The sequence below is a fragment of the Gracilinanus agilis genome, chromosome X (genome assembly GCF_016433145.1).
Source record: "Gracilinanus agilis isolate LMUSP501 chromosome X, AgileGrace, whole genome shotgun sequence".
NCBI classification, from domain to species: Eukaryota; Metazoa; Chordata; class Mammalia; order Didelphimorphia; family Didelphidae; genus Gracilinanus; species Gracilinanus agilis.
This window is the reverse complement of record NC_058136.1, coordinates 50,480,246-50,507,592: the sequence shown is the minus strand read 5'-3', so window position 1 is coordinate 50,507,592 and position 27,347 is coordinate 50,480,246. Positions and strand designations below refer to the sequence as shown.

The window sequence follows — 27,347 nt, the reverse complement described above, 5'->3', positions numbered from 1 at the left end:
CACACACACACACACACACACACACACACGCACACGCACACACACAAATAACTGATCTGGTCACTAAGCCATGGACCACACTGTGAGTCTATTGTCTGTGACCTTGTAAACTCCTCCTGGAAACTCTTTTCAGTATGTACTATTTCTCAATATAACAAGGTCTATATAGTTCTGTTTCATGTAAATACATTCTATGCTTCTTCTTTAATAATAGGACTGGTTTTATTATCTTTCAAGGGATATTTCCAATAACTGGGCAGTTTTACATAGACAGAGAAGAGGCAGAATGTTTTGATTGCAGGGCCTGGGAAGAGTTCAGTAACCACAAAAAAAAAAAATCCTTTCCCTTGCTCTTTGGCTAAAATTTCAACTATTTGGTCAAAATGTAAATTCTCCTGAGAACAATAACTCTTCCCCTTAGTTACTGTAAATGAATGATTTGCACACAGTGGGACAGGGGAAAGAAGCCAGTAGCCCTCTGGATCCAGTGGCCTTTGGACCTGGGAATTTCCTCTACCTTAGAATCTTGCCTGTGGCCAGTCCTGCCTATAAAAACAGCATTAAGAGTGTTGTGATTTACTTTTTAGTTTGCTAATCAAAACTTTTAGTTAAAATAATGAAAGAACCTGGGCACATTTTCTTTGCCCCTTAGCCTTCCATCTTCTCCCAAAAATCTGTTAAAGAAATTAATATTGTTGTTGTATTTAGAGCGATGTGGTTCCTCTCTTGTACATCTTTTATGTAAATTGAACACACCATGAATCTGAGAATTCTGACAAAATCTCCATCACAAATGCTTTGTATTAGATACTGTTGTCCAGTAAACTGTAAATGCCTAGAAGCCAGGGATAGTTCCTTTTTGACTGATTTATGCCTCTTGCAAGGTCAAGTGAAAAAGCAGTTACAAGGCACCTAATAAGTGCTTGGCACTGTGTGGTGCTAAGCACTGGGCAACGGAAAGGATTACCGAATTGAATCGAGAAGCTGATTTTCATGGGAGTTACTGTGAGGCTGGTGTAATAATAACTCACATTTATATAGCACTTTAATGTTTATGACTTTCTTTCCTCAAGAAGCAGCATACTTCTCCCAAAATGTTGGGAGCAGTGAGGCTGGAGCTGCCCAGTGGGGAACCGAGAGGCTGCAAGTAGAGGTGACAAAAAGAGGCAGAAAACGCAAAGAAACTTTACCCAGGGTGATCGGACTAAAAAGAAAAAGACACTATAGCATAGCTCGCTCTATTGCAAGAAATAGGAACTGAAGATTTCAAGGTCAGAGAATGATGCCAGACTGGAATGACAGGGGTCAGCTCTTCACTCTCTCTATTCTGTGATAAGCTAGGAAAAATGATAATAGCTAATTTTTATATAGCACTCAATTGTGCCTAGTACTTATTATCTTTTTTGAGCCTCAAAATTACCACAGGAGACAGGTGTTATTTTGATCCCATTTTACAGATATGGAAAGTGAGGCAAACAAAGGTTATATGACTTGTCATGGGCTATATAGTTAGGAAGTATCTGAGACCGGATTTGAACTTAAGCCTTCCTGATTCAAGGGCTGGTACTTTATCCACTGTGCCACCTGGCTGCTGCCTTATGTATTGGTTTATTGCTTTTATTGATTCAATGCCAAGAGTAAAGCATTATACACAGTTAAAGATGCCCTTTTGGTTCCTGTGGGGGGTTGACTATTATACCAATATTATATAACCAGGGCTAAGTGATATACAGTAGTTTCAAGGAGAAGCGGAGTTTCTGGTAGAATGGGAGTTCGGAAGTGAGTCTTAGTTTTATAAATGCATACTAACCACAGCTACCTACCTGCCTAGCAAGTCAGCACGACCATCTAGAGACTGGAAGAGTGGACAGATGGCCATATACTCTCTGAATGTAAATAATAATAATAATAATAATAATAATAATAATAGCATGTATTTCTTTAACACTCAAGCACTTTACTTAGAAGAGCACCCTGGATAGAAACAGAAGACTGAGATGTGAATTCCAACTCTGCTGAATATCAGCTTGTATGATTTTGGGTGAGTTACTTTCATTCTCCGGGATTCAATTTCCTCCTCCGTTAAGTGTACTGGCGGGCAGGGAATATGAATATAAAGTATATAATCTTTCCTTCATTTGAGCTGTCTGACACCGTTTCTGATGTGAGCTTCTCTTTTAGCCAAATAGGACTAATTTGAGTCTGTTTTTAGTTGTAACTAAAAGAAAGCTTTAAAGGAGAATCAGAGAGTATCGTCTAACCAGCTTTGCATATGTACAGTATGCATAAACTTCAAAAGAGTTGAAGGTCATTAAGGGCAAAGACAGAGATTACAGCAACATATCAAAAAGATGACATACTATGACCAGGTTGGATTTATGTCAAGTATTCCGGGTTGGCTTAATGTTAAGAAAGATATAAACATAAACCGGAAATAAATTACAATCCTTCCCCATAAGAACAGGGGTAAAACAAGGATGTACACCATCATCATTATATTTGACATAGTGTTAGAAATGCTGGCTATAGTGATAAGACAAGAAAAAGAAATTGAGAGAAAAAACGAATGCCAAAAGTAAATAAAACTCAGTTTCTGCATATGATATGATGATTTACCTACAAAACCATAAAGAATCAACCAAAATTAATTGAAACAACTTAATTAAAGGTGTAGACTATAAAATAAATTCAGACAAATTATCAGTATTTAAGAATACAGTGTTATCAACAAAATCCAAGAGGAAGAGCTATAAATTCCTTTCAGAATAACTAGTTCAATTGCATCCCACTCTTTAGAACCCTATTTGGGGTTTTCTTGGCAAAGATACTGGAATAGTTTGCCATTTTCTTCTCCAGCTCATTTTACATATGAGGAAACTGAGGCAAATAGGGCTAAGTGACATGCTCAGGGTCACACAGCTAGTAGGTATCTAAGGTCACATTTGAACTCAGGTCTTCCTGATTCCAGGTCTGGTACCCTACCCACTGTGTCACCTACCTGCCCCTCAAAATAACTATAGAAAGTATAAAATATTTGGGAATCTTCCTATTTAGGCACACATAGAAATTATATGAATACAGAAATAAAGATAGAACTAAATAAGTGGAGATTTATTCATTTTTCATGGGTAAACTGAACCAATTTACTAAAAAGACAATATTACCAAAATATAAATTAATTTACTTGTTCAGTGAAATACTAATCACGTTTTTTTTTAAACCCTTAACTTCTGTGTATTGGCTCCTGGGTGGAAGAGTGGTAAGGGTGGGCCATGGGGATCAAGTGACCTGCCCAGGGTCACCCAGCTGGGAAGTGTCTGAGGCCAGATTTGAACCTAGGACCTCCCATCTCTAGGCCTGACTCTCAATTCACTGAGCTACCCAGCTGCCCCCCACTAATCACGTTTCTAAATGATTACTTTATAGAACTAAATAATACCAAGACAAGCTCCAAATGGATACATGACTTAGATATAAAAGGTCATATCATGGACAATAGATAAGAAAGGAAGAAATTACTCTCATAACTACATATAAGAAAAGAATTTATGGCCAAACAAGAGATAGAAAGCACCACAGTAAGTAAAATTAATGCATATATTACATAAAGTCAAAAAGGTTTTAGAGAAACAAAATTTATGCAGTCAAAATTAGAAGGGAACCAAGTGGGAAAATAATAAAACATAAGGAATTGATTCGGATTTGCATGAAAAGTTATTTTCCAGCTGATAAATGGCCAAAGGATATGAATGAGCAGTTTTAAATGGAAGAGGTCCAACAACCAGTGAAAAACTTCCCCAAATCACTAATAATTAGACAAATACAAATATTCTAGGTTATACCTCGTACCCTAAGATTAGCAAAAAAGTGACAATTGTTGAATGGAATGGAGGAGGACAGGCATACATACACAGTTGCTGGAGCCATGAATTTGTCTAAACAATTCTGGAAAGCATTTTAGAACTATGCCCAAAAAAGTCACTAACCTAAACATATCCTTTGGCAAAGAGCAACACTACTCTTTGGCTATACCTCCAAAAATATGTACAAAAATAGGTAAAGCAGCTCTTTTTGAAGTGGCAAAGAACTAGAAACTAAGGAGGTATCCACTGACTGTGGAATGACTAAACAAATTATTGGATATGAATATAATGAAATATTACTATACCATAAAAAATGATGAAAAGGACAGTTTCAGAGAATTCTGAGACCTATATAAACTGATACAGAGTAAAGTAAGCAGAACCAGAACAATTTTGAAAGACTTCATTTTGATCACTGCAATGGCTACCACAATACCAGAGAAGTGGCAATAAAGCAGGCTATCGCCTTCCTGAAAGAGAAATGATAAACTCAAGATGCATAATGAAACATGCATTTTTGGACAATATTAACATTGAAATTTGTTTTGCTTACCTATGCATATTTTTATGAGGGCGTTATTTTTCTTTCTTGGGAGTGGAGAGAAAGGTGAAAGGTAAGTAAATAGGGCAGGAAGTAGGGATGTGGTTTCCTCTTAAAAGAAAATAGTCAGAAGTCCAGAAGAAATCACAAACAGGACAGCTCTGACACTTACATGTCTAGTCTATTATATACTTCAAAAGAAAAGCCAGTTTCATGTATAATCCTCTCCTGATCTAAAGCATATATAAAAATTCCCATCTTATTTGGAGTCTCTTAAATTCAGAATAAAAAGAAAAGAAAGGGGGGAAAAAGAAAGAAAATTCATTCAGTTTCAGGTTTCTTCCTACTTAGAGCTCGAAGGAACTTTAGAGGCCACCTAACACAACCCCCTTATTTTAAAGATCAGCAAACTGAGGCCTAGGAAGGGGAAGAGACATGCCCAGGGTCACCTAAATAGTAAAGGGCAGAGGACATCTTAAGAACTTATCTCCAAAAAAAGGGAAAAGGATCTATTTGTACAAAAATGTTAATTGCAGCTCTTTAACAAAGAATTGGAAATGGAGGGGTTGCCCATCAATTGGGGAATGGCTGAACAAGTTGTGGTATATGACAGGGATGGAATACTATTTTGCTATTAGGCATGATGTAAAGGATGATTTCAGAAAGAGCTGGAAAGACCTACATGAACAGATGCAGAATGAAATAAGTAGAACCAGAAAAGCATTATTCACAGTGACAGTAATATTTTTTGAGGAACAACTGTGAATGGCCTGGTTATTCTCAGCAATGCAGTGATCCAAGATAATCCCAGAGACTCATGATGAAAAAATTCCATCTGTCCTCTGAGAAAGAACTGATGGAGTCTGAATGCAGTTTGAAATGTACTATATTTTACTTTCTACTCCTTTTTTAAATTTGAGATCTCTTTCATGATATGACTAATATGGAAAATGTTTTCTACAATTATACATGTAAAATATACATCAAATTGCTTACTGTCTTGGGGGAAGGGGGCAAGAAGTAAAAAGAGTGAAGAAGGAAGGGTAGGAAGAAGGGCAAAAATTTGGTACTTGAAACTTAAAAAAAAGAATGTTAAAAATGTTTTATGTGTAATTTGGGGAAAATAAAATATTATTTAAAAATAAAAAATAGTTCTATTAAAAAGCAAACAAAGAACTTAGATTTCTTTTGACTCTAGGTAGATAGCTCTTTCCACTGCATGAATCTACAACTCAGGAAAGGGCCAGTTTATGTCCAGTCCCCTGAGCCAGCCCAAAGTCTAAACAATCCTAGAGTCTGTGGGAGAGTTTATGTTGGGTTGCTTTGCTTGTACTATAATTATCTTATTAGGAAAGGAGGACATTGGGAACTGGACAAGATAGTAGGGGCTACCAAAAAGGTTCCTTTACTATCTTTTACCTTTCAGTGTCCCATTTTTACTTTCAATATCTGAGTAGTTCCAGACAAAAAAGGAGGATAAGGGAAGGAGGTAAATATGGTCAGTAACTAAGTTACTATAGCTCAGTGAGCCAAAAAGGTCACAGTTTGCATCTCAATTGCAATAATAAACAGGGAAAGCTGTGGTTACAGCCCAGGCAAAAGAGGTCAGGGAACAGTTGGAAAAGTTTGCTAATTAGTTACGGGTGGGTTAGGGTCCCGCCACCAACATGGAGACTGCAGTTCTTTTAAAGGAAGAATGGAGAGTGTGTGACAGTATGGACCAAAACCTACCAGCCTTTCTCCTCTTCAATCTCATTCCTCTCCCCTTGTTTATTTCTTCCAGTGTTGTCCTCTTGCAGTATCAAACTTAATCCCTAGGAGATTGTTCATTGCTAAATTATTTGAGGAATGTATTTGAAATTCAGGAAGAAGGTGTGTAATGCAGTTGCCAGCATACTTTTTTTTTTTAAATGGGCCATATCTTCACTGATGTCATTTGAGAAATGAAGAAAATGTTTTGCATTTATCTTGAAATTTATTTTGCTTCTTGATGCAAATAAAAGTCCTTTACAAGAATAACTGAAGTTACCAGTTAACTGTACACAGCTAACCATGACTAAAAGTGACATGGTCAAAAATCGATGCTAACCCAAGATAGACTACGGGACCCATTTCATTCACAGGGATTGAGGTGAGATCAACGTAATAGTTTAAAAATAATGGGACTGATATCTCCAGGTTCCTACTGTGTGCCTTGTCTAGGTAGGAACTCCTGCAAATCAGTTGGATTTGCCCATTTATTCAGCTGTGATCTCTGTTGATCTGAATCATCCAGTATCCCCTCCCCTCTCACTATATCCTTTGGGATGGGTAAAGGAAATCGCTAATCTGTTAGTTCTCTAGTTTAATCATTCTTGCTAACTAGGTGCCAAACACAATTATTTCTCATTGCTGAAGGGAGAAAATGCCATCAAATGTAAATGTAAAACATTTTAAAATTGTATTATCTTTTAAAATTATTATTTTAAAATTGTGCCTTCTAAATTAATTTACTTATTCAGTGCCATACATATCATACTACCCAAAAACTATTTTATAGAACTAGAAAAAATAATAACAAAATTCATCTGGAAGAACAAAAGATCAGTATATCCAGGGAACTAATGAAAAAAATGTGAAGGATGGGGCCTAAGAGTACCAGATCTTAAACTGTACTATAAAGTACTAATCATCAAAACAATTAGGTAAGGCTAAGAGAAGAGTGGATCAATGGAATAGAGTAGGGGTAAATTACCTCAGCAATTTAGTGTTTGATTAACCCAAAGATCCCAGGTTTTGGGATAAGAACTCACTACTCGACAAAAACTGCTGGGAAAATTGGAAAACAGCATGGGAAAAATATGGTTTAGATCAATATCTCACACCCTATACCAAGATAAAGTCAAAATGGATATATGATTTAAACATAAAGAGTGATACTGTAAGTAAATTAGGGGAACATAGAAAAGTTTACCTGTCAGATCTATGGAGAAAGGAAGAATTTAAGACCAAATGAGATAGAGAACATTGCAAGATGTAAAATGAATAAATTTGATTATATCAAAACCAATGCAACCAAGATTAGAAGGGAAGCAACAAAGTGGGGAAAATTTTATAATAAATTTCTCTGATATAGATCTAATTTCTCAAATATATAAAGAACTAATTCAAGTTCATAAGAATCCAAGTCATTCCTCAGTTGATAAATGACCAAAGGATAGAAATAGGCAGTTTTCAGATGAAGAAATCAAGGCTATCAATAATCATATGAAAAAAATGTTCTAAATCCCTCTTGATTAGAGAAATGCAAACTAAAACAACTCTGAGGTACCACTTTACACTGAGCAGATTGGCCAATATGACAGTAAAGGAAAATAATAAATGTTGGAGGGAATGTGGCAAAATTGTAAGACTAATGCATTGCTGGTGGAATTGTGAATTGATTCAACCATTCTGGAAAGCAATTTGGAATTATGCCCAAAGGGCTATAAAAGAATGCATATCCTTTAAACCAACGATTATTTAATCCATTATTTAATCCAACAATACCAGGTTTGTATCCCAAAGAGCTAAAAAATGGTAAAAGACCAGTTTGCACAAAAACATTTATAGCTGGGCTTTTTGTGCTGGCAAAGAATTGGGAACTAAAGGGATGTTCCTCCATTGGGGAATGGGTGAACAAAACAATGGAATACTATTGTGATATAAGGAATGAGGAACAGGATGATTTTAGAAAGAACTGGAAAGATCTATGTGAACTGACGCAGAGTGTAATAAGCAGAACCAGGAGAACGTCATACACAGTAAGTGAAATATTATGGAATGATCAATATGATAGACTTTGCTACTAACAGCAATATAACGATCTAGGACAATTCTGAGGGACGTATGAAAAAGAATGCCATCCACCTCAAAAGAAAGAACTGTTGGAGTATAAATGCAGATGAAAACATATGATTTATCACTTATTTATTTGGGTATAAAGTTTAGGGGTTTTGTTTTATAAGATTATTCACTTAAAAATGAGTAATATGGAAATAAGTTTTGTGTGACAATATGTGTACAACCCAGATTGAATTGCTTGTCAACTCCGGGAGAGGGGAGGGAAGAAGGGACAGAGACAACATGAATCATATAACTTTGAAAAACTTATGTGGAAATTTGTTATTAAAATAAAATAAAAATAAAAATATATACTTCCCAAGGAGTTCTGCATAAATAATTGTTTGGAAATGTCTGGGGTATCAAAACAAAATGTAACTCTATTTTTTAAAAGAAAAACTCATTATTTTCACCATAAAAACAACAACAAAATCTTCTCTATCTGAAAAATAAATAAAATTGTGCCTTCTAAAATTTTGTACCCTGTGGTAAAGCCCCAACCTCCAATCACCTGCTTTAGTTAGAGCTCTGGTTAGAATTTCCTTGAAAGTAAAATATTACAGTTTGATCATCACAATGAGAAAGTTTACATTTTCCTAGAAGCTGTTGCTAAAAGAAATATAATAATTTGGATATTTCCAAGCTAAAAGATTTTACAAAACAGAAAAGAAGGTGGCATAGTCCAGCGGAAGGAACATAGGATTCTGGAGTTCAAAACTCTGGCTTTACTGCAGTATGCTGATAAATGTTTAACAACCAGCTCTGGGCACTTACATTTTCTCCATTACTTTCTTAATCTCAACAATCAACAAAACAATACATCAAGCCCTAATTTGTAACATTTGGAGATTTCTGAGGTTTAAATGCTCTAACTAAAACTGAGGCCCATTTGAGCTGGCTCCAGCACACCTTATATTTGTGGTTTCCCACCTGTGTGACTTTGGACAAGTCACTTACCATCTCTGGGTCTCAAGTTTCCTCACTGGTAAGGCCAGGGCTTTGAACTGAATGATCTTTCATAATTTCCAGTTCTAAGACTTTGATCCTATAATTTTAAACTAGTCACCATTTATTCAAATCAGGAAAGGATTTGGTTCCCAAGGTCATCACTGAAGATCAGAGACTTTAAACAACACACTTGCCTGTGAGTTTGATAAGGAGTCTGGAGATATTTTTTTAGGAGTATCCATCTCAAATGTCATTTTCCTCCTCCAACCCCACTCCCTCCCACCATTCCTAGATAAGAGAGCCCCACACATACTCCCATGCAACTTCTGATGAATTAGATTTCACAATGAAATAGAGCATTCGCTTTCCCCCCTCTTATCATTGGGCACATCCATGAAATCCCATCACAAAGTGTATTCTGTTATATAGTCTATTAAGTATTACTCAGAACTGTGAGAACTGAAGCAAATCTAAGTATGTTTTGCAAGTTTTTTAATATCACTCGGCAGTAACAATAATCAGGCATTACCTATTAGAAAATTATATTGGTAGGAAATTCATGTCTTTCTGTAGCTTGCCACTTAGACTGAAAGGCTAAGCCTGGAGAATATGATTTTAACATAATACTGTTTATGCTGTCATTAGCATTTCTTAGAACATTGTAAAAAATAAAATAAAATAAAATCAAGTATGCATAAATGGTGCTGTACCACAGGAACTAAGGGTTTGTTGTTGTTGTTGTTATTGTTGCTTGTTAGCTTAAAACTAGATAAAGAGCAAATGATGAATGGAAGAAAAGGAGGCTAGGGAGATGCCATAAGAGAACATTTAGCAGCTGCTATTTTAATGTGTCTGACAGTACTCTGCATAACTTCACACCTTTATGAGTCTCTTATAATGGTGGCAGAGAGCTCCATCCCCTCGCATCTGTAACTAATATACAATTCTGGTTACCTTCCATTCAAAGCTCAAGAAGATAATGGCAATAAGACTCTTCAGCTGGAGAGAAAATGCCATTCTTTCTTTCCACCCTGAATTCTCCTTAGCCTCACTAAGGGAAGAATAGTTCACCAATTGCAGAGAACATATCTCGCCTTCCTCAATTGTCTCTAGCCTCATCCTGGTAGAAGGAAAGAGCAATTTTTCTCAGCTTTGGAGAACATTTGCTTTCCTCTTTCCATCCTGGATTCCCTCCGGGAGTCAATCTGGCCTGAGCTACGGAAAAGACATTTTATGTTCTGTCCGTCCTGGATTCTCCCTAACAGTTTCCTTGAACTATAATTTAGAAGGGAGAATAGCTTCCTAGGTATTATCTCTGAAAATGGCAATACCAATGTAGCAACACCTCTGAGGTTGCTTCCCTTAATCCCTCTCACAGTGGTGGAATGGGTCTCTGCCAGGTTACTGGCTACTTCTTCCCTCATGGTTCTAGAGTCATTTATACAGATACACACATAAATTCATGTATGTATGTATGTATATATGAGTATGTACATATACATACATATATAGTAGGAGGGAGAGAAAATTTTTTATTTTAGTATCATTGGTCACCAACCACCATTAGAAGGCTTCCCATTAAATAACAGCAAAACTTAGTTTTTTGAAGGTAAGAATCATTGGTTACAAAATGCTCCCCCCTCAAACACACACACACACACACACACACACACACACACACACACACACACACACACACACACTTCTTCCCAAAGCCTGGGACATACTTTCCCGCAAGTATCCAGAGCCAAGGGAAGGGTAGCCTTCCATTACTAGTACTATGGTAGCTGAACACTTGTGTAGAGAGTAGGTGTAGCTAAATTAGTTAACCCTAACTCCTGGTTACTAAAGGTCCTTTCTTTAGTCCATCTCTGGAATTCTTTTCTAATTTAAAGAGTCATACACCTTGAATCTGGTTCCCTCCTTGGGTCATTATTTTTCTGCATTTGTGTCTGCCTTTGTCCATGATTATCTTGTTGTGTTTTCTGTTGTATGAATGGCTTCCTACTAGTTCCTTCTCACTAGAGAAATCCTCGGTGCAAGGGAGGAGGGACTCAAGTCTTTTCCTCCTCTCATACCCATCCCCATGTGCGTAGCTCAAATTGTAATTCTTAACTCCAGAAATGAAGTCTTCTGTCTCTGGACTCAGCCCACCTGTACCAAGCCCACTGATGGACTTATTTTATTCTTTTACGTTAGCTCTTTTTTTTAAAATTTGATTTTGGGGGCAGCTGGGTAGCTCAGTGGATTGAGAGCCAGGCCTAGAGACGGGAGGTCCTAGGTTCAAATCTGGCCTCAGACACTTCCCAGCTGTGTGACCCTGGGCAAGTCACTTGACCCCCATTGCCTACCCTTACCACTCTTCTGCCTCGGAGCCAATACACAGTATTGACTCCAAGACAGAAGGTAAGGGTTTAAAAAAATTTAATTTTATCTTATTTCCAGTTCCAAATTCTCTCCTTCATCTACCCATTGAGAAAGCAAGAAATATAACGCCCATCATAAATATGAAGTAATGCAAAACATATTTCTGCATTGCCATGTTAGGAAGACAGGAAAGAAAGAAGGGAGGAAGAAATATTTCTTTCTATGTTCTAAGTGTGAAAGGAAATTCTTTATTCTCTTGGTCTATTTTGACTTCAAAATAGACCAAGAGAATAAAGAATTCCCTTTCACATAAGTCCATCAGTTTTGAACTGAAAGTAGATAACATTTTTCATCATGAGTCCTTTGGAATTGTGATGGATCATTGTATTGATCAGAGTTACTAAATCTTTCACAGCTGATTATCTTTTTAAAAAATAACCCTTACCTTCTGTCCTGGAATCAATACAAGTATCAGTTCTAAGGCAGAAGAGCAGTAAGGGTGGGAAAGTGGGGTTAAGTGACTTGCCCATGGTCAAGTTAGGAAGTGTCTGAAGCCAGATTTAAACCCAGATCCTCCTGAATCTAGGCCTGACACTATCCACTGTGCCACCTACTTGCTCCTTCAGTTGATTATCTTTACAATATTACTGTTACTGTGTAATTTTTTCTCCTGGTTCTGCTTACTTCAGTTTGTATTAATTAATACAAGTCTTCCCAGGTTTCTCTGAAACCATCACCTTTATCATTTCTTAGAGACAATAATATTATATCATATTCATATTCTATGACTTGTCTAACCATTCCCCCAATTGACTGCTGTCCCCTCGATTTCCAATTTTTTGCCAACCCCAAAAGAGCTGCCATAAATTTTTTGTACGTATAGGTCCTTTTCTTTGATCTCTTTGTGGCATATACCTAGTAGTAGTATTGCTGGGTCAGAGGATATGCCTGGTTTTACAGCTATTTTATCTATAGGCTCAATGGGCATGTTAGATACTCTTAGCAAATCATATTGCTTTCTTTCTTGACCTACTTAAAGAAATCCACAGCTTTATAAAGAGATCACATGGTGTAAACTTGTTTTGTTAACACATAAAAAAACTATCATTGTGTCGATTGATTGTAAATCGCTGGGCTGAGTCGGTAAACCTCGGATTCCACTTAACTACCTGTGTGACCCTGGACAAGTCAGTGAACCTCTATGAGCTTCAGACGACTCCTGGGAATTTTCTACACTGAGATGACTATGCAATCCTTTACAGTGACAGTTTAAAGGCATTATGATAAATCACACAAGACCAAGAAACCCTATTTGGGGAGAAAAGAGGAGACTAGGGATTAGTAGTAATAAACTACAAGGTAGGAAGCTTTCCTGTCACATGAAATAGCATGCGAGATTTGGTTTAAGCTCAATCTAAATCAAATTCATTTGGAGAAGGCCCTTTGAGGGCTTTGAAGGGTAGGTGAATGAAAATCTTGGGGGAAATACTGTCAAATTTGAGCATTTGAACTCCTGGCTGCTGGTGTGGTGTTTCTATGTTTAAATAAGTGGGAAAGATTACTTCTTTCCCTCAAGGGAAAACTGGCATGGTGGGAGAAAGATCTATATGGAATGACTAGGCTGCTGGGGAGTAAAAGTATGGGCTAGGAGGTCATTGACTAAAGTCCCATGAGTCTGAGCAGCATTCCACAGAAACTAAAAATAAAGGGTTTCCTTAAAAATTTCATTTTGGGAAGAATTGATCTTAAGTGAATTTGCAAGATATTCTCAGGGCATAATGACACTTCTCAGTGTAGGTTTGACAAATGATCATTCTGAGGCTTAGAGACCCAGGGATCAGATATATTTTTGGTAATCTGTTTAATTCTACCTCTTTCTAACTTGGTGTTCAATAGCATTTGATTTGGAAGGGAGGTTTACACTCTGCATTGAATGTGATTGTACAGTGAAACATTGTGAAGAACATTTTTTTGAATCCTAAATTATATTCTTCTGCCCTTAAGGACAAGGTCTCCTTTCCTAAGTAACTAGCTTTCTCTAGCACATCAGCACACACAGTGCTCATACAAATGTATCCTCCCTTTTTTATTTCCCTGAAATATTGTTTCTTCTTGGCATTTTCTAGAGTACACTGTGGAATCTCAAACTAGTTTTTGATCATTTCAGTGCTACTACTCTACTACAGGTCCATATTATTATGCGCCAGAAAGACTGAAATAGACATTTTAACATCTGTGACAGCTAAGAAAGAGTACAGTCTGGGAGGAGGAAGCCCACTGTGGGGAAGAGATCCCTTCCAGGACACTCTGAAATTTATAAACTGCTAAAAGGAGGAAGAAGCAAACTCTGGAACTGTGCCTTCCCCACCCATTAAACTTTCTGTCCTGAGGCAAAGCGTTGGCAAATTCACCCTAATCTTAGCTCTGATTGCATTGTAACCCATCCTTCCCATCACAGCTAGACAGATCTTCTTTACATACAGATATAGTCTTGCCACTCACCTGCTCAAAAATCTTCAATGACTCCCTTCTGCTTTATAACCTACCCATAAAAGCCTTCTGTATTACTCTCATCCACCTACTTTACACTTCAGCCAAATTATATTATTCTTTATCCCCCCTCCCCCAAATGTTCCTCTCTTAGTGTTTTTGCTCAGGCTATTATTTCCCACGTCTGTAATGGATCCCCTCTTTCCCTTGCTTTATGCTATGAATTCTTAACTGTCCATTAGAGCATAACTTATATGATACCTCCCACATGAAGCTTTCCTTGTCCACCCACCCAACAACCTCTTCCTGTCAGAGCATTGTCTTTTGTGCCTACTTAATAAACTTATGTATTACTGAGTTATTATAGTCATAGAGCCCCAGGGAAAATCCAATGGTCAAATGACTATGCACCCCTAGCACTTAGCTTCCCATGTGGAGAAGCTAGGATCCCCGAAGAAACTTTTCAACTGAACCGACAAAGATTCTAAATAAATGGCTGCCCATGTAGACTTTTCTTCTAGAACATCAGGTGCTGAGATCAACTTTGAGAAGCCATGATTTAACTTGCCTAATCTCACCTAATCCAGGGCTTCCAGTCACAAACTTTTCTGAGCAAGCGAGGTATAACTGGACAGGCGTGCTTGGGCACAGTAATAATACTAATATAATAACAATAGGCTATATTATTGGAACTTCTCCCCTAGCCCCACTTTTGAGAGCAGATGATCGTCCGCAAAGGAGCATGTATCTCCCAAAGAAGACAACAGAATCATAGATTCATAATGATTTGGAAAGGACCTCAAAGGCCATCTAGTCCAAACTGTACAAAAATCCTCTCTCTAGCATACCCAACAAGTGGTCATCAAGCCTTTGTTGGAAGAAACCTTATGAGGGGGATCCCAGGACATCTCAAGATAGCCCATTCCACTTGTGGACAGTTCTAATTGTCAGGAAGTTTTTCAATTCATTCTAACAATTATTTATCAACCACCTCCTATCTCTGTAAGTCATTGTGCTATGTGCTGGGGATACAAGGACAAAAGTAAAACAAATTTCTACTCTCGAGAAGCTCATACTCCACTGGAGAAAATAACCCGTACACAGATAAGCAGAAATAAGAGTATAGTATGGGGGGGAGTATAGTTTTGTTCTGCTTCCATTATCCACCAGTAGCAGCTGAAAAGCTATCTACTTCATGTCTCGTCTAAGCTCCTAAAGTGAGGTATGCCCGCAAAAGCTTGAGATACAAAAAGATCCAAAGTGCTTGGGGCAGAAGTTGTCTAGGATATGATTGGCATGTGGGTTTGCTCCAAAGGAAGATGAAGGAATAACAGGCAGGAGAAAGGACTATCTCGTACCACATCTGGGCTTGTCACTACATCTGGTCCTGTCATCCCATGAAGAATAAACATGCAATAAAGAATTATGGTTCTATATTGTCCAGTCAATGAATCAGTCCTTTTGTGAAATAGCAAGAGGGGAGAATCATTGGTCTCTGCCAGCGACAGGGTGGTGAGCAAGGAAGAGCAGTGGGGATATACCTTGGTTCTTGGATTTCTCAAAATGAATGCACATCTTGGGAGATGTTTCTTAGCTTCCTGTGCAAGTGGCTGAGGGGGAGGGTTAAATCCAAACACCTCAAATCAAATCTTTTTTCCCCTTTGGACATTACCTACAGACAGTGGAGAGTTTGGAATTCAAACACCTGAAGTGAGTAAGTATCTTCAAAATTCCTAAAGACCTAGAAGGGTTTGGACAGGGTCTAGGATGAATTCAGGCTCTGAGCTCATGTGGTAATTGTTTTAAATATATTTGGTTTTTTTATTCCTTTTGCTTTTGTGGCAATGAGTAATAAACTATGCATCTACGAGCATGTTAAGTCATGCTTATAAAACTGACTTCCTTATGTCATGTCTGTTTGGGATTGGAATCTATCAACATTCCATGAAACAGAAGGGGGCTCCTAGAGGCTGAGGCTTTGAGATTGATGTGATGACTTTGTGGTGCTGGTTGTTCTTGAAGGGACCAAAGACATCAGAGCCTGTACTCCACACTTAGAATTTCCACGAGCACCTAATTTCCTCTCCTCATGTGCCTCCCCCCACACTATACAGTGTGTGCCCTCTCTCCTCCAAAGGAGATGAGATCTTTTCCACTACAAAGGAGGACATCTATGAGATCCAAATTTGTAAACTGTTTCCTGGGTTCGGTCCTCTTTCCCTTCCTCCCCGGGGATCTTTTCTTTCTTGTCTTTGCACTAGCACCAGCACAGTGATTTGCCCACAAGAGACACTTAATACATATTTGCTAAATTGATTTAAAATTGTCTTTCCTTCCTTTCACAGTTCTAAACAGATCTTCTGCTATGTTAGCAAAAAGCTGATTGAAAAGTAAAGAATTCAACTGATTAACCAGTTGTTTGTTCAGTGGGATGCCAAATTGGTGTGACTACTTTAATTGACCAGCTCATTTGGCACAAAAGACAGAGGATCTCTCTATGCTTTCTGTAGGGTATTATTTCAACTCAATATTTCTTCATGTATTTCTTAACACTTTTTAATACTTTATTCAGTGTTTTGTTCACATCGAGCACTGAGCAGACATATTCAGTGAGCTGGCTGTGATGAGCACTTAAGATTTCTTTCCCCAAGAGGTTTCAACTAATTCCAAGCCTATCAGAGTATGCAAGCAGCTGAAATTATATTTTTCCCAACTTGTATTGCCTTGCACATATCAACATTAAAGTGTATCTGGAATTGTTCATCTGTTGCCCAATGATAACATTTGGTTAGTTCCCCAGGAGTACCGCATAATTCTCCCTTGTCCTGCTTGCCTTTAATATTCCTCCCTGATCTTGATTATTAATAAATTTATGGAACTGCAGCCCCAGTAATAATGCTTGGGATGGAAGCACCTGACTATTAACCTTTTTTGCACATTTAGAATTGGCCATTTATTCTTACTTTTAGCTGCCTACCTCTTTGCCACTCTATAATCCACAGCTTCAGTGAAACTTTTCCACCCTATGGTTACCAAATTTAATATTTGAGTGAGACCCAAGGGCCCCGAGTGGGCTACCTTTCCCATGTTCCCACTCACTTCATCCAGAGGCTGCAAACACAGCTCATCTATTGCATATTAGCAATGTGGAGTTTCTATCTTTTTTCCTAAAAAAAAAAAAAAACAACAAAACTCGTCAGCTATATTCCATTTCTGCTCACATATTCATGGTGGTCCCTTCAACTAGCGAAATGTATCTGAAAGATTTATCTTTGTAGATATTTATTCATAAGACACTTTATAGTATAAATGCTCATCTCATTTCCCTATGTATAATGGCTTAGAAACCTATATCAGAATATAATAAATATATATGCATATGTACATATGTATTTGTTAGGAGTGGTGCTGGTGATTTATTTCAGCAATTTTCTCCCCCCTAATTTTTTACTGAAAGTACTACGAAATTCCTCAAAGCAAAGAAACAAATAAATATTATTCTCAAAGAGAGAAGGATGGAAATAACAACAACAACAATGATAAATTAATAAGACAGAGCAGGTTAAATTTTGTTTTCCCTGATGTTGCAATACAAGGAGCTAACACAGAAAATTGTAGAGTAATCATTCTCTGGGGTATAAAGACCCATAGGTACTGAGTCTACTCAAATAGATTCATCACAGCAACAAAACTCCCTTTATTGCAGTGTCTGGCAACTAATTACAGAGTAGCTACCAAGGTTTTAACTTGTTCAGACCTAGAAACAGTAGCAACCATGACTCTGTTTAGTAATCTTTTAGTAATCTCTGTGGTTTCAATTTGGGGGACTTTCAGTTTCAAAGAATTAGCTACTAATTTTTGAAAAAAAAGAATTGAAGCTTCTGGAGGGCAGGGACTGGTTTTTGCTTTTTGCCTCTGTATCCCCAGTATCTGGCACTGTGCTTTGACTGCATTGGCACTTTAAAATATCTGTTGAACTGAAAAGACACACGGAAAGAGGGCCATGTGCTCCTAGTCAGGAGACTTGGGTTCTAGCCTCATTTCTGCCACTGTATGACCCAGGGCGAGTTACTTCACTTCGCCAGATCTCATCAGTAAAATGAGGAAGTTGGACTAAATGATATTTGTTTGCTCTAAGAAATTCATTTATTATTCTAACACTTGATCTGATGTGACTATTGCAACTCATGCTCAGACTGACAGGTGAGGGCAGGTGGAAGGTCCCCATGGTCCTTAGCAAAAAGGAAAATATGGAAAGTTCCATTTTTGAATGAAATTTTTTTCCTCCATCCCTGTCTCTCTTCAACTGGGGGAAAAATTCTTGCAATAAATATGCATATGATACATCGAATTTTAGGCACAAGCAAGTATGCCGATGTGCTTTGCCTGACTACACGGTGCTAATTTGTTACAAGAAGGAGCTTTTTTAGGGGACAAGTGAGTCAGTGGATAGCGTGAAAGAGATTTTAAAAGGGGGAAAAGATAATCAATAAAACATTAAAATACAGTGAAGAAAACCAAAAGAAGCTCAGCAGGACACATTTCAAGTACAATTTGGTTACTGCTTCCTTATGTTTAATATACACTTTTAAAATACAAATAGAATGTAACTGAAGTTCTGCATATTGAAATGTTTGTCAATTAAGTTCATAATAAAAAGGAAACGTTTTAGAAGCGAGGATGAGCTATCAATTCAGAAACTGATAACTCTTTTGCTCACAAAAATAAAAATTGCATATCCATGGTGACCAACAAAAATGGAATGTTTTACACATTTTTTTCCTGCAGGTTTCTTTTATTTTTAAAGTTTTATTGATGCTTTTTATTTTTAAAATAGTCATACCTCATACCTCCCACATTAAACCTTCTCTTGTAACAAAGAAAAATAATTAGATGAAATCAATTGACAGCACATACGGCTACATCTGACAGTATATAATAATAATAATTATGATGATAATAGCTAGCATTTATGTAGTGCCTACTATGTGACAGGCATTGTGCTAATTGCTTTACAAATATTATCTCTTTTGATCCTCACAACAGCCCTGGGAGGTAGGTACTATTATTATCCCCATTGCACAAATGGGAACTGAGGCTCAGAAAGGTTAAGTGGCTCACTCAGGGTCACATCCCGCTAGTAAGTGACTGAGGCCAGATCTGAACTCAGGTCTTCCTGACTCTAAGCCTACAGCTCTAGACACTGTACTATTTCACACATGTGGTCTTCTAGCTCAGTTCCAAGAAGAAGGAGACATAATTATTTGCTCTTGGGGACCGAGATTAGTCATTATAATCATTATAATTAATCTGAGTTTGGATGCCTTTTGAGTATTATTTGATTTTATGTTACTGATGTTGTGTTTATATTTTGCTCTCTTCACTCTGCATTATTTCGTGTGTGTGTGTGTGTGTGTGCGCGTGTGTGTGTGTGTGTGTATACACATATAAAATTTCTGCCTTCTGTCTCAGAATCAATACCATGTAAAGGTTTTAAGGCAGCAGAGTGGTAAGGGCTAAGCAATGGGGGTTAAATGACTTGCCCAGGGTCACATTTGGACACCTAACCTTCCATCTCTGAGCCTGGCTCTCAATCTACTGAGCCATATAGCTGCCTCTCCCTGCCCCCACCCCCAGAATCATTCCAATCAATCAATAAACATTTATTAAATTCCTACTATGTAACACTCACTATACTTAGCCCTGGGGATACAAAAAGGATACAGAAACAAAAGGCAGATCCTGTCCTCAAGGAGCTTACAGTCTAATGAAGAGATAACATGCAAACAAACATATACAAAGCTAGTTATATATATAACAAATGGGATTTTTTTTCATTGATCAAAAAATCTTTTTCCATTACACTCATCTACCACAATGTGTTGAGCATTTCCCCAATAGGTAGGCACTCGCTTCTTCCTTGCTACCACAGAATATGCAGCCACAAATATTTTGGTAAATTTGAGACCTTTCTGGCAATTGTTTAAAACCTTCTTAGAATATATCAAGTGACATAATGTTAGTAAAGCACGTTCTATACCTCAAAACACCATATAAACATGAGCTTTTCTTCTTTTATGCTCAGAAATGGGATCACTGGGTCAAAGCAGATTGATAGATTATTCTTTTCTTCTCATAATTCTGAATTGTTTTCTAAAACAGATGAACCAATTTTCAGTTCTACAAACAATGCATTCTAGTCTAATATAGGTGTCTGAAGGAAGGGCAGACAAGATGACTGAAAGGTGAGCGAACCTTCTTCTGTCAAGATCTAGTTAACTTATTTATTTAAGATTTGGATCTGAAGTTGGTTCAGTTTACAGATTAAAATGCACATCAAAAAGACATTTGTGAATAAAACAAAACCGAGACCATCTGAAGGAATCAGAAATAGATGCTTTTACACACCTGAGATGGGGATCTAACAGCTGTTTAATAAGTGTTTTTTGAATTGAATTGTATCATAGTGCTTGGGCAATAAATAATTTCTAAGTTTTCTGGAAGCCAAAGCAAAATGAAGGTGAGTTATATAGCTTCGACATTCTGACAATATACAGCCCCTGTAGGAGGTTGGATGTGCTAAAGTAATGACACCACTTTCCCAAGTCACGTGCGAAAATCAATTTCATTCCCTTATGGTCACACCTTATACAGATTCATCTGTGGAAGCAAAACTTTTCCCGAACTAAACTTAAACTGGAATCTCTTGCCTGGTTTATGCCCAGTCCCAGAGCTGCTTTGTAGTCAGGCTATAAACTATGGTCACCAAACCACAAAACCTAGACAATAGGACTGGCCAGGAGCACCAGGAGAGATGCAAGACCACTGTAGAACATGGGTCTCACTAGCTCTAGCAATTCAGAAAGTTTCTGCCCACATAAAGCAGCCTGGAAGGAGAGGAGGGAGCATGACAATATATTCCTGGCTTTCAGAGGTGAATGACAAATGAAAAAAATGTGATTTTTCCTTTGTGCGCCTATGATATATAATAATAATCGCCAATATTTATATGGTTTGTCCAGGTTTAAATACTTTACATATGTCTTACATTCTTCATCTATCTAATGTCATATAGTAAGGATGGGAAATAAATTATGTAGGTGGCTGCTAGAGTTCTTTCACTGCCCAAAACAGAGCAAATACTAATACTTTCTTAACTTGCTTTAATGAATTTAATCATTCCAAAGGTAAAGTAACCAATAGGGAGAAGTCTATTCTAGATCCAGTTGTTACCAAGTAGAAGGAACTAACTGTTGAAATAGAAATGATGGGAACTTCGGGAGTAAGTGACCATTGCATATGAGAATTTGTAATAGAGGAAAAGGCATCCTAGGATTGTGGATGATAGATTTAATCGGTGAATTTTTTTGTCAATCTGAATTTGTCAAACATCAACAAAAACAAATATTTCTCTTGATCAAGAATAAGAGAATACTGCAAATCTCTATGGTGTGGAGCTTGTATTTTTATAAGTATATAAATAAGTTTAATATCTTACTTTCAAAGTTTTCCTACCTGCCTCTATCTTTCTTTGAACTTCCTTTTGAGATGCTTTGATGGGGCTCTTTTCTCTCTTTTTTTTTCTTTCTCTTTTTTGGCATCACTCTTCTAATGTCTCCACCAAAACGTACAAAACAAATGTTCCTCATAACAAATACACGCAGTCAAGCAAAACCAACCTATACCTTAGCCATGCCCCAAAATACACATCTCATTCTATATCTCTAGTCCATGCTCAGGAGGTGGATAGCTGCCTTCATCACTGGTCTTTTTGAATCTTGGTTGGTCAGAGTTCCTAAGCGTTTCAAGGTTGTTTTTCTTTTTAATGTTACTGTCCAGGTTCTGCAGAAAAAAACAGATTTTAAAGGGTTCACAGAAAGCATAAATAGGATTCTGTGGTTTAAAATTCCACAGTGAAATCAGCTAAAGAGGGATAGGAAGGGGACAGCTGGGTGGCTTGGTGGATTGAGAGCCAGGCCTAGAGATGAAAGGTCCTAGGTTCAAATCTGACCTCAAACACTTCCCAGCTGTGTGACCCTGGGAAAGTCACTTGACCCCCCCCCCCCACTGCCTAACCCTTACCTCTCTTTTGCCTTGGAACCAATACATACTCTTGATTCTAAGCAGAAGGTAAGGGTTAGAAAAAGAGGAATAGGAAGCTTGAAAGAATAAAATTTTGAAGGCAACCAATCACTTGATAAACCTTTATTTGCCAGGCACTAACTAAGCAATGGGGATACAAGAAGAGGCAAAATACAGTCCTTGTTCTCAGGTTGCTTACAGTCCAATGAGGAGTTTATAATCTACTTCAGTGATGGGCCAACTTTTTAAAGAGGGGGCCAAAGGAAAGGAAATGCTCATCTGTCAGTCTGTTTCTAAGGTAACTCTTTCCAAGTTTCATTGTATTGTATCCTACTCACTGTATTCGTCAGATTAGGAATAATGTCACACTACAGGATAGAACATTTCAGGGGGCTGCATCTGGCTCGCGGGCCGTAATTTGCCCATCACTGATCTACTGGATATAAGGTGAAGCAATTCTGATGAGGAGGAAGTGGGGGAGCATGTAAAGAAGTAGATGTGAATCACCAATCAACTTGGGGTTTCAGAAGACAAATATAGAAGATATTTAATCTGACTAATATGAAAACAATGTTTTACATGATTGTGCATGCAAAATCTCTATCAGATTCCTTACTGTCTCAGAGGGAGGAGAGGTGTAGGAGAGGTGGGAGGAAGGGAGAGAATTTAGAACTCAAAATTAAAAAAAAATATTAAGATTGTTTTTCCATGAAATTGGAGTTAAATAAGATATCTGAAAAAAACTAATAGAAGATATTTAAGTAAGGTCAGATAACAGATTATGAACACCAAAACATGGTGTCATATAAAAGTATGACAATGTTAAAGTACCAAACGAGCTGTCTGGAAAGGAAATCGAAAGTCAACAAAGAAGTTTAGTTTTAGTTTTAGTGGGATTTGGCAGGAAAGAGGCTATACTGAAATAGCGTGGTATAAAGGTCGGTCATCTTGGAATCAGGAAGCCCTGGGTTCAGAGCCAACGTTAGGCAAGCCACTTAACCTGTAAGGGCCCCAGGTTTCTCTCTAAGACTATATGTGGTAGAACAGTTGCAAAGTTTCATTGGTGGAGGATGTTTCCTCACTGATTACTCCCTTACCAATGAAATTAAAGGTCTGTTCCAAAAATATATATTGGAGAAAACAGTAGGCCTGAAGAAGAGAGCATATAGGGACAATAATATCTGACAACAGAAAGAAAGTAGAACTGCCCAAACCTGATTTTCTTTCTGCCTTTTTCTGTTCAAAGATAATGATCTTGGGTCTGGAAAAAAAAGAACAATGGCTAATAAGGAATTCATACTCATGATAAGTAGGTAGATAGATAGACAATTACCTTTAATGTTTAAATTCTCAGGCCTAAAGAAGTTAAACTCTTCTGTACTCAAAGAAAATGGAAACTGATTGCCCCGTCACTGTTAGTAATGTTTGAATGACTGTGGAGAAGGAGAGAGTTATTAAAGGACTAAAGAAGGGCAATATTCTATTTTTTAAAAAGAAAGAGAATAGAATATAAACTCACCAGGCCTGTGAGTTTAACTTTAATGCTCGGCAAGATTCAATTTAAGGGGGGCAGGTGGGTAGCTCAGTGGATTGAGAGTCAGGCCTAGAGACGGGAGGTCCTGGGTTCAAATCCGGCCTCTGACACTTCCCAGCTGTGTGACCCTGGGCAAGTCACTTGACCCCCATTGCCCACCCTTACCACTCTTCCACCTAGGAGCCAATACCCAGAAGTTAAGGGTTTAAAAAAAAGATTCATTTTAAGAATGTATTATTAGAGGAGCAGCTAGGAAGCACAGTGTGCCAGACCTGGAGTCAGAAAGACCTGGGCTCAAATGCAACCTCAGACACTTCCTAGCTGTGTGACCCTGAGCAAGTCATTTAACCCAATTGCCTAGCCCTCACCACTATTCTGTCTTAGTATTGATACTAAGACAGAAGGTAAGAGTTAAAAAAAGAACATTATCATTAGCAAATATCCAGAAATAGAAGTGGTGATCAAACAGAAAGAGCATGGTTTTACCAAGAAGGGGTATGTCAGACTAACCATTTCCTTTTGTAGGGGGTCTGGGGAATGCTATAAAGATGTTTTTCTAATATTTCACAAAACTTTTGATAAATTTTTTCATGTTATTCTTGTAGAAAATATGGACAAAATATGGCTAGTTGAGAGTAAAATTAAGTTGCTTTAGACCCAAAGAGGAGTTATAAGGATGGATGGTATACTTATTAAATATTCAGATGGTACTAAGTCGAGAGGGTCAGCTTGATGCCAGAGTCAGGATGTGAAAAAGGTCTTGACAAGAATATTATGCTAAGCCAAATAAGATGACATTTCTTGGAATATTGCCATATGTCTGTGATCTCACTAGTTTAGGAGTTTCTACCAATAAAGCTAATCATAGACCATCCATGACTGCCCATTCTAGGTGACTTGTGGTCATACTTTATACTAAGGTCACCAGAAGGGTTCAACCAATGTGCTGAAGGTCTTCCTTTCTTTTTTTCTGACATTGTGAGTATACCAGTAGAATACTCTGGACGTCCACCTATCACTTCTCACTCCTATCACATGACTACTCTGTCTTCTCTTCCTATCTTACTCCTATTCTTTTTGGAAGTTCCCATTTGTTATATGTTGCAGACTGCTCACAAACACCGTATTTCTCTCCATTGTCCTCTCTATCATATTTTTAATTCTCGGAAACCTGCTTTAATTTATGCTGCATAGCCATATGGAAAAACAAATAGAAAACTGGTCTTGTGGCAGTGGAGTTACAGCAGATGACCTTCAGTATAAAATTTTTGTAATTAGTACTGATGTAATTTCTGATTTCTAGTCTCCATTTCTTATTGTTAATTATTTGCTAAACTAGTTCTGGATCGAGTTATCTCAATTGTATACCATGCTTTTTTTCTCATTACTTTTTTTTAACTAATACTGATACTTGTTTTAACAAATTGATGTATCAACAGAATGTTGATAGTTCAGGGATAACTCCTACTCAAATAACCAGTCTTTCTCTTTATGTTAGAATGTCATCTATTACATTTTTCACAATATTATTTGGTACTCACCACACTCAGAACCTACTAGTTATTTTTTTCCTCTTTTAATTCTGTTTTTTAAAAATATGTTCATAATATATGGGAATCAGGCTTCTGTGTACTCTATAAGTCATGGTTTCTCTCATCCCTTTTTTTTCTGAGTCATACTTTCCCATATAATCCCTGCCATCCTCATTATTGCCCATCTTTGCCGTGAAGCCACCAAGAGTCAGAGTACATGATGATTTAATATGGAGGCTTTAATGGAGATTTCTGTCAAATTTCTCAACCTGTTCATCCTCAGCAACTATGTCGTAGCTTGTTATAATTGTCTTTATGGTGGTCTTTTTGCAAATACATATCAGACGAGGTGGTAGGTTATCCTGTGAAATAATGTTTATTGATGCCGTGGGACTTTCTTTAAAACCAATTGCCTTTCCAAGGATTACCTGTGAAATATCCTCTTCCATTTAGCAGGATCTTTCTTCTTCTTTTTTTAACAAGAATGACAAGCTTGACATGATTTGTGTCCTCTAGAATACTAGTATGTCTTATTGATCACTGGGCAAAAGCTTCATAGTCAGAATAGAATATCAACAAATTGAATTTTTAGACAGTCCAAGAACCGATTGATTTACGAGCTCCTTTCATACTACTCTGCCTTCATCCCAAAAGAAGAAAATGGTGGCCACTGAGGCCTAAAGCCCATTTAGTAGTTTCCTTTGTTTTGTAGGTTGCAGTAGTCAAAGAATTCATCACCAAGTGTCCAGTTTACTGTGGATGAGTTTCTCTTTATATAGCTAGGCTAATCCTTGGAAAGCAGACTTGGTCTGTTGCTGGGTCCATATTCAAAGCCTTTATAGAACCTGCCCCAGCTAGTGCTCCACCAGCATTGACTTTTAAGGTCCTGGGACACCTTCACATTACAAGAAAGCGTCACAAAAGGAATTTCTGGAGAGCAATGGCCAGGTGCTGATGGGTATAAGGAGGCTGAAACACATTAGCAATGAAGAACTGCATTGAAGCCTCAAAAGCCATCAGTGAAAGGTGAAATGAGATAAAAGTCATGCAAGGCAGAAAACAGGGATCTTATAGGTTCACCCATAGTCATTGCCAATGTTGTGTTGCACGGGCAGTGAACAGTCCAATTGAGGGAATGATACTCTCCAGGTACTCCTAATTTCATCTAGCAGCTTCAATCTTCCCCTCCACCCCCAGAATCATTTATTGTAACTGTAGAGGAGAGCATACGTAAGTAGTCAGAGCCCATTTGCTTTGGGTGATCTTTTGTAGGTGCTAATGGTCAGTTAAATGGCATATAGGCTGTCAAACAAAAATTTGTGGAGTAAGAAGAGGTTAAAAAAAACTGGGAGGGGGAGAGGGAAAGATCTGAATAATCCAGAACATGGATAATCAGTCTCCAAATAGATGAGAGGTAACTGCAGTGGATGATGGTGCCTCAACATTTGGCCAGTGAATTCCTAGGTCATGGAACAAGAGCTTCACTTATGGAATTTTCATGTGTGCATGTCCTTTTCGTTCTGACGAATTTTGCTGCGGTCTTGGAAATTATGAATACCACAGTCATTTTCAAAGGCAGCAATGATAATGTATTTATTGTTAAGAGTATAGCTAATCAGCTACAGGCTGCTGTTAAATATGGCCAACAAGCTGCTTCTGAGTTATGACTCTGGCAAGTGACCCTACTTTGTGTCCAGTGGGGATGTTATTGACTCCCTCCTGTTGCCTTTTGGGCTCCACAGAATTTTTACATTATTTGCACAAAATTCATGTTTTAGAAAACAGCCTTTTGAAAGTATTGTTATGGTGAACATTTCGTGGTTTATGTTAAGCATTTGGTTTTCAAGAATGGTTGAAAATAAATGTTTTTAGAGTGCAATTATTTTAGTGTATTACACAATAAACTCTAATATTTGTAACTAAAACTGTATCTATGTTTGATTAGTAATTAAGCTCTCAAATGGTTGGGAAAGTAATTTCTTTTTATAAGGCAGTAGTTTAGGGCAAATTACTTGATACACGCACTGATATTTGGGGCTCAGCAATATCTACATATGATTATTAATGATGTTCTCTATAGCAGTAGTGAAAGTGATTTCCATTTATAGCAGTAGTTTAAAACAAAGTAC

General features: G+C 37.6%; 1 protein-coding gene across 1 annotated transcript in view; it reads right to left on the bottom strand.

The window, feature by feature from the left end:
• Positions 1–10,637, bottom strand: part of DIAPH2 (diaphanous related formin 2) — a 923,935-nt gene extending 913,298 nt beyond the window's left edge. Inside the window, exon 1 of the mRNA XM_044682826.1 lies at positions 10,545–10,637. Coding sequence (XP_044538761.1) covers positions 10,545–10,637 — 93 coding nt within the window. The remainder of the gene's footprint in view (positions 1–10,544) is intronic.
• Positions 10,638–27,347: the final 16,710 nt, after the last annotated feature.